General features: G+C 36.6%; 1 protein-coding gene across 1 annotated transcript; it reads right to left on the minus strand.

Moving 5' to 3' along the window:
* Window positions 1-3,128: 3,128 nt before the first annotated feature.
* Window positions 3,129-5,024, minus strand: LOC125205589 (acyltransferase GLAUCE-like). The gene is made up of 2 exons (XM_048104623.2): window positions 4,478-5,024; window positions 3,129-4,162 (listed from the first exon to the last, which is right to left on the minus strand). Exons 1-2 carry the CDS (start codon window positions 4,925-4,927, stop codon window positions 3,278-3,280), a joined length of 1,335 nt encoding a protein of 444 aa, XP_047960580.2. The 5' UTR covers window positions 4,928-5,024; the 3' UTR covers window positions 3,129-3,277.
* Window positions 5,025-8,611: the final 3,587 nt, after the last annotated feature.

An 8,611-nucleotide genomic window follows, 5' to 3' on the forward strand; every position in this document is an offset into this window, starting at 1 on the left:
AGTGAAAAAGTACTTCAAATGATATCAACCCATAGTTGATGGACCTTAAATAATATTTTCAAAGTTCACGGACCAAAAAAGATGTTCCCTTTTAGGATAAACAATGACGGACCCAGGAATTGTTCACTGTGGGATCGAATAAATATAGAATAAATATAAAATTTAAATAATTATTTTCTATTATATTATCACATTAGCTAGAATAGCTGTATCGCTTGTTGTTTGTAATGTCAAATCCAAATAAGTATCCATTTCGGGGCTTCTATACGATATCAAGTATTCATATAATATGATCTCAAAATTGAGGCTATCACTAGGTTTTTGTAATCCAAGATTGACTATAATTATTGTTCAATTTTAATATTAGCAATAGAAAAATCGATAGAAACACATTTCTTTCTACGATAAACTCGTATGTAAACCTAAGAAATTCAACTAATACAATAAGCAAGTAAATAATAAAAAAGATTCATAATTCACCATTAATATAATATAATAAACAATCAATTATCAGAATATTTACATTGCACAAACATAAATAGCAAACAAATAATCTAAGAAATACACAATTAACAATTCAGAACATAATTAAAAAAAAAGCATCTAACGCATTCCGTTAAAATAAATACAATCAAGTTTAAATTATTTAATCATTTAATATACATCTTTCATTGGCAAACACAATTATTAATATATTGCCCAATTATAATGCACATCTAATTAAGCCCATCCTCATTCATCTTCTCCAGATCATTTTTTCGTCTGCTTATTTCATTAATTTTCACAAATTGACCAAGAGACTAGCATAGACACACAGAGACGGGTAAAAGAGGGTCGCGACTAACTCGCGCATGAGGTCGACCATAGCTCGAAAGACAGATTTGCTAGTTCTCATAGTCGGGTGGTGGGGTCGGCCGACCCCGCGCGACCCCATCTCCGTCCGTCATTGAGGATAAATATGGTGTGGGATTTGGAATGATTGATAATAGTATCCATTTAAATATTGTAGAAAGAAGTGAATGGAAATTGCCATATTGGTGTGGTGTCAATTTAAGTTTCTATTTTTATTTAAAAAGTCAAGAAGACACAGCTTGAAAAACGGAAAGGAAAGAATAAAAAGAAAAAAAAAATGAATGGGTTTTGTTTGTGCCTCTTGAAAAACGCTATAGATTTTGGACAGTTGAATACAAAATGTGGGATGGGATCCTCGGCTTGCTATGCAAAAATGCACAACAGTTCCTCACAAATTAAAGGAGCTGATGTAGAGGATCCCCACCCTAAAATGTGTTGATGGAAGTCGAACTTAACATATCAAAACTGCAATTTACACAATATTTATATTACATGAATACATGTTGTGAAAACGTGTTGATGGAAGACACAAATTAAAAAATTAACGAAAAATTATGATTGATACTAGTATTAGTATAGTTTGACCAGAATAAGTTTTAGGTCTTAAAATTTTTTAATGGATAAATAAATTTAAATTTAAAGGCCGCACGCCTTTGGGTCCAGATATTAATTTTTCTACCGCTTGATCATTTTACACGCACAACAGGATTTGTACTCAGCTACTCGAATCAGATACCTTTAGCCTCAGACATTAACTTTTCTACTGCTTGATCAACTCACACACATTACAACATTGGCACTTATGATCAATAGAATGCGAGTCGGAGTAGCCTCTGGCAGCCAACTACGCCTATATATTATTATGACTATTACGTAAGGATGTCAATCGGGCTAATCCGTTCGGGTTCAGGCCAACCCACTCGGGTTGCCGGACTATTTGGGTGCGGGCTATTCAAGTTATGAATTTTCCGGGTCATAAATTTTCTACCCTAACCTTAATTCGCCGGTTTTCGGGCTAACCCGTTGAGCAATTCGGGACTAAATTTTTTTGAAAATAATATCTTTTATCAAAATTTTATTTTATAAAATGATTTTATATTTTAGTTATTTTTTTTTCTTAGTTTTAGAATCATATAAAATCTTCAAATTTTCATACTTTTCTTTAATAATAACTAGAGAGAAGCATTTCATCATGATCAACTACAACATAAATAAATATAAATCAAAATTAAATCAATTAATTTGAATTAAAGCTTACGATTGTGTCATTATGCTAGTATTGTTCATAATTAATTCTTTATGAAAATTAAAATTCATGTATATTACATGAATGATTATTAAATGATAAATATATTGATATTTTGATGGGTTAGTTCTTAGTTTTGTCTTGATTGACTTTGATGGTGGTAAAACAGTAGTGGCAGAAGATGGGACGATGAAATAATGAGTCGATGTGGAACTTGAAAGTTGATAATGTGAGATCGAGGGGGAAATTGTAGAATAAAGATTGAATAAGACTAATGATTGTGTCACATGAAATTCAAAAATACAAAAAACCCCTATAATTTAATACTCCCTCCGTACCACAAAAGATGTCACACATTCCTTTTTAGTTTGTCCCGCAAAAGATGTCACATTTCCTCTTTTGGAAAAAGTTCCTTTTCACATCAATTATAAAATTATATTTTCTCTCACCACTTAACAGACAAAATAACATCTCCTAAAATCCCATGCCATTTCTCAAGTGTGACATCTTGTCTGGGATGGAGGGAGTACTATTTTTTAATTAAAAGTTGCAACTCATTAGGTAACCAGCCCGTTTAACCCACCAACCCATTCAGGTAAATCTGTTTAGCCCGTTTTATATTCAGATTATAAAATTACAGTCCTAACCCACTAATTTTATCGGGCTATTGAATTGACATAATTACATAAGGTGTGGCTTCTCTTCACGGTCTTAAATATAAATTCAATATAATAGTACTACATCTTTCCAATTATAGAGTAACGTTTACTTTGACTTAAAACATATTTTTAAAATATACATCAATAAGTTGTTCACAGATAACTATACTATCCCTTCGTATATAGCATTAATACATGATCATGAGATGTAATAATAATATACCATTCATATATTCCACTATTTAGCGCCTCAATTGTACCACTATAAATTTCATTTCTTACGTTCTTTAAAAATTTCATTTTATTGTCTTCTGACAACATCCCACTACAATCAATAAAATTTTAAAACTAATTTTAAATGACACTCTAACTAGCAAGGAATTTCATTATATTCAAGTAAAATTACACGTCACAGTAGTTGACTTATTTAATTTATACTTATATGACAGCAACAAACCAACCAACAAACCAACACCAGCACAGAACGTTAAACCAGATTCTCCGATGCTGCGATCGGAATCTAAACATCGGCACGATCAGATTCCGGCGCAAAGAAGTTCCGGAAACAGGCCTCGAAACGGCCCATCTCCGGCAACGGCAGCGAAACCAATGCATTGATTCCATCATCCGTGGGAAACACCCAACAGATATCCTTGCGGTGGCTGACGACGGGGCCGGAGTGCAGCGCCTTCCCCCACGGAAACACCACCTCTTCAAATCCCAACCTCAACCAAGAACTCACCATATACTCTCCACACGGAAGCCCCTTATTGATTTCCAGCCAATCAATGGCCGATCTAGCGTAGTCGTCCGTCACTCTAGCCGGCCCCTCCGCCACCATCTTCACCAGCTCTTTGAACTCCACCCTTTCAATGTCTTCACACGTGGCAGACGCGTACGCCACCAGCAGCGCGTTGCCGCAGTAGTTCGGCGGCAGGGGGGGCTGCAGCCTGGGGCGGAGGTCGATCACGTTCAGCAGAGTGGACACCCTCTCCTTGCCGCCCTCCTGCTTCGACAAGGCCTTGCACTTCCACACAAGCGCCGCCACCACGCTCAAGCTGCTGATTCTGGTTTCTGATTCGGCCATTTCCTTTAACAGCTTGATGTGGCTAGGGCTTAATTGGAATACTCTGTACTCCAGTTCCTCTCTCTTGCAGTCGAAAACCGGGGGCCCCGAGAGGGGGGCCAGGTCGGGCTTGAAGAACTCGGGATGGTCAAACGCTGGTCTTGGTGGAGACCTGGCGGTCATGAGGAGGCGGTCGAAGCATGGGACCACCGCCAATGGCTCGTCGTCGAAAGCCTGAGAAGCTAGGTTTTGGTTGAAACCCTTGGCGCTCATCCCGTCTAGTAAGATGTGATTCACGCACAGTCCGATCGCCAAACCACCGCATTTGAAAGACGTCACCTAATTCGGGAGTTGAACCATAGACCTCTTAGTTGAAAGACTAATAACATAAATTGATATGAAGCACTACTACTGTATGAATGGGACGATCATGCTATTGTAAAGGGGGGGCCTCCAGCCTTTAATAACATAAATTGAAAAAAAGTACTAATACTATTTGAAGGGGGCGATCATGCTATTTTCCTGCTCAAGAGACATTTAGTCTCTCGGGACGGTCTAAAGGGGGGCCCTCCAGCCCCCCTACATCCGCCACTGGGTAAAATGTGTTGTGTAAATTGTCGAAAGCGAAAGATGAGTAGTGAATGAATTAAGTACCTGAAGAATAAAGAGCGGCTGATTATCGGAATCGACGTTGTCCAGGGTTTGGATAGCGAGGTGGCGGAATCCGAGGTTGGGATGGACCAAGTTGCCTATCTGGTGGAGCGAGAAATCGGAGGAAGCCACGACGAAGCCAGCTCCGGCGGAGTTGCAGTCGATCTCGAGGCGGGTGGTCTCGGGGTTGAGCTTGAGTCTCCCCGCCATAAAATCGTAGTGCACGAGAACTCTCTGCACCGCCAGTTTGAGTCTGGCGGCGGCAAGATGCGGTGGATGATCGGGGTTGGCGGCGAAGAAGTAGACGGTGGGGATGTTGTAGTTAAGCATCTGATCTATGTTGGAGAGGAACAAGGATCTTTTGTTGGTTTGGTGCAAAGGGAAAACTAGGGTTGATTCTTGGAATGTCACCTTGAGGTCTTGCATGTCTGGATTCGGAGGGATAATTGCCATCTCTCTCGGCTTGATGTATGTGAAGTGTGTGTGCAAATTTTAATAAGCCACTGCTGGAATTTATAGCCCTCGGCTTGGGGATTGATCAATCATTGTATTTTTTTTTTTTAATTTCAATTTGATATTATTGAAAAGATCATGCATGAGCATGGCTGTATTTAATTAACAGAAAGTCCATTGATTTAATCAGCACCAATCTATGTGAAGACATGCATTAATGGTGTCCAACAGTAGCTACCTATTTCATTTATATATTTGTCGACGGAGGGTTTGAAAAACAAGCACTACCAATTATTCATTGTTAATGACATATGTAGAGTCCCAACTGATTTTAGAAAATATATCAAGTAGGATTTAAATGAGATTTGTACACTTGCTGATAGGATGATGTAAGAAAATGGATCGTGAGGAGCATATATATACGTGTGTTTAATGCAGAAAATGGAGTACTACTACTATTTTTTAAAAGAAATTCTTATGTTATATCTGATCTAAACATCTCATTATAATTTATATACTGTAGTTCATTACGCATATGTGTACCGTGACATTAATTTGTAATTTGTAAGCGCGACTGTTTTGGTAGTAGTATATTTTATAGAGGGAACTTATTTTTTGGTCCACGAACTTTGCCAAAGTATCATTTTAGATCCGTGAACTTTGAAAATATCATTTTAGGTCTATCAACTACTACAAGTTAATATCATTTGCGGTATTTTGGACTTTTTTCTGGCGAAAATGCTCTTAAGGCCTTCAAAGGGCAATTTCGACAATTCCTTCGATGCTGCATCTCTATGTCAGAGACGTCACTTCCTAGTATACTTCCCTTTCTAAAAAATGAGCACCCACCATTCTTCCCTTTCTTCTCGCAAACAAAATATAACATTATAATGTGCGAATGCCTCCTCGAATCTGCAACGATTTTAAGGGCCCGTTCACGGCATAAACAATTAACATATTCTAAGCGTAACCAGTGACATCCATTTGTAGAAGTGGTCGCCATGTAGAAATTTTAGAAGATATTCTGAATTATTTGAGTAAATACAGGAAGTACCTCCCTCTCTTCTCTCATCGATATGACAAAGTGCATAAGTATGTCAAATCACTTAAAAGGCTGATCTTATTGTAGCAGCGTCAGACCACCCATCAAACTAAATTGACAGAACTGCCCCTCACGGCCTTGAGGGCATTTTCGGCAATTTTTTTGAAAAATATAAAAAAAAAGTACCTCAAATGATATTAACTTGTAGTTAACAGACCTAAAATAATATTTTCAAAGTTCACAGACTTAAAATAATACTTTGCTAAAGTTTGTGGACCTGAAAAAATGTTCCTTCTATTTTATATTCCAGAGACTTATATATCTATATAGTACTAGTAGTGATGATCCACCTGTACCTGTATATAGTATATATACACATGAATTTTCGGAGTTGGTGTTGCAATGGATACAGCATGCGCGCATGTAGATGTAGGCCACAATTGACAATTTTAAAGACACGTTTAAAATAACAATAGTATGGATTAATTATAGTAATGATATTAGAGGTCAGGGGCGGGGCCTGCCCATCTAATGTAGTGCCAGTAGTAGCTATATAACCATTAGTACTTTTCGTTATTTAATAGTTATTCTTTTTAATGATATAAACAAGACTTGCGCTCTTAATTATACAAAATGACCAATTCTGAAAAAACTACACAAACGGATCAGAACTTGTCCGTCTTAATTCAGGGATAGAATAATAACTGTTTGAAGCAAATTAAAAGTATCAAGCTTGAGTGGTATTTAATTTAATGTTGCAATTAACTTTAGAACAGGGATCAAAATCATGCAACCAAGCTAATTTGAGCTGTGAATTGCGTAATTAATCGAAATACTGTAGCTGGAAAGCGATGTAATGATAATACTTAGCAAATTATATTGGGCATAAATATATTTACATATGTATATCCCACGAGCATGGGGTGACTTTTTTCCAACTTGCAGTAAATTAAGATGCAAGAACCATTAAACATGCATGTGTGATCATTATATAGCTAAAACTTATTGAGTCATCACTTTAGTAGAGTTTATTTTAATTATAATGCATAGTAATACATTTAACAGTTCATGATCAGCTTCCTATATAGCATAATACATTTAAATTTTCTTTAAATCCCTCCTCAATGTATCCAATTACATCTCATATTTCCAAAAACTTGGGTTTAATATATGGTTGACAATTGTTAGGAAATAATGGTTGAATAATCACCGTTCACTATAGACTTTAAACACGAATTTCCTTATACTCCACTTCGTATGCACAATGTTATCTGACGACCATTTATTGCTAAATTAATGTTATATTAGCACCTGTCTCTTTTATTTTCAATTTTATCCTTAGTTTATTATTTAATTATGTTGTATTTGACCTAGCTAATATATTATATTACTATAAAACATTATCTAGAAGAACATATTATTGGGTATTTGGGTGTGAAACGCAGGAAAACAGAGACATGTGTATGCACATGACAGCATATGTTAGCGAAACATGACTATGTGACATGAACTTATAGCTGGTTCAACAACTATGTGATATCATACATGTATAATTAATTTGTGGAATAATATAAATAAATAGTACTCTGAATAATAAAACTACTCGAGTATATATATTTGAATAGTAGTTATCGAATACATTATTTTATCAGATATTAAATAATAAGTGTGACAATAGTTGTTATCTAATACGTTATTTTATTAGATATTAAATAGTAAGTGTGAAAGGCAAGAAGTTGAATATCAGAGTATAGATGTATATTGAATTGGCATCTTTTGGTATTGCTTTTGTATTTTAAATTTTATTTTTCTAAATATATGGGAAGGAATTATTTTGTCACCCGATCGTGTAGGAAAGTGTGACAGTGACGCTACCCGGCAGGGTAAGAGTCTCTGGACATCTTTGTACAATGTTCCGAGTCTTTGTATATTTCACCCATGACGTGAAACTCTCTATACATCATAAACTCTTCTTTTTTCCTCAAAACGTTGTCCTAGCCTTCTTGTCTCCGTACAAAGGCTCCAATTTGGTCCTCTCCCGCATCACTAACTGGAACCTCCACAATCCCTTTTACATGGGTATCATTTGGGTGAAATTGTATCTAGTGTGATATTCGCAAAATTCAACTAGGACAATACCATCTTCGAATTCTATCATATTTTTCAACACACTTGGCAAATGAATAAACTACGTCATCAAATTGAAACACGTGTGCGCCAAAGCAAAAACAAATTACAAATAAGAAATGAGTATGTTTTTTTTATTATAAAACTAATACTATATCTGAGATATTGACGCGGCACATGAAAAGAGAGGGAGAGGGAGTGATGGTGGTCTTCCCTTTGAATGGTATGAGGCAATGAAGCACATCTCTCATGGATCCAGTACTGACAATCAACATCAAGGCATGTGTACGAACTCCCTTTGGATGCACAACTCCTCCTCAACAGCTTCAATTCATGGTTGGGGTGACTAGGATGATGAATGATGCTGCGCTCGTCATCTTCGGCTGCATACATCGTGTCGCTTCCCTGTGCGCATTTGATATATGCGCCTTAAACGTGCATTCTGCGCTCGTACATCTGTAGGAGATGCGTTCTAAATAGTCTTGGCAGATCGAACAGCACGTTAGCCAATCCTT

Source organism: Salvia hispanica, chromosome 6 (assembly GCF_029641045.1).
Source record: "Salvia hispanica isolate PSC_SH4W2 chromosome 6, Shi_PSC_v1, whole genome shotgun sequence".
In the NCBI taxonomy this organism is placed as follows: domain Eukaryota; kingdom Viridiplantae; phylum Streptophyta; class Magnoliopsida; order Lamiales; family Lamiaceae; genus Salvia; species Salvia hispanica.

Excerpts from the sequence above, each read along its gene's own strand:
- LOC125205589 (XM_048104623.2), bottom strand. The coding sequence starts at position 4,927 with ATGGCAATTATCCCTCCGAATCCAGACATGCAAGACCTCAAGGTGACA. Across the intron at positions 4,163-4,477 it reads AGCCGCTCTTTATTCTTCAG|GTGACGTCTTTCAAATGCGG; the intron begins GTACTTAATTCA and ends CTCCCGAATTAG.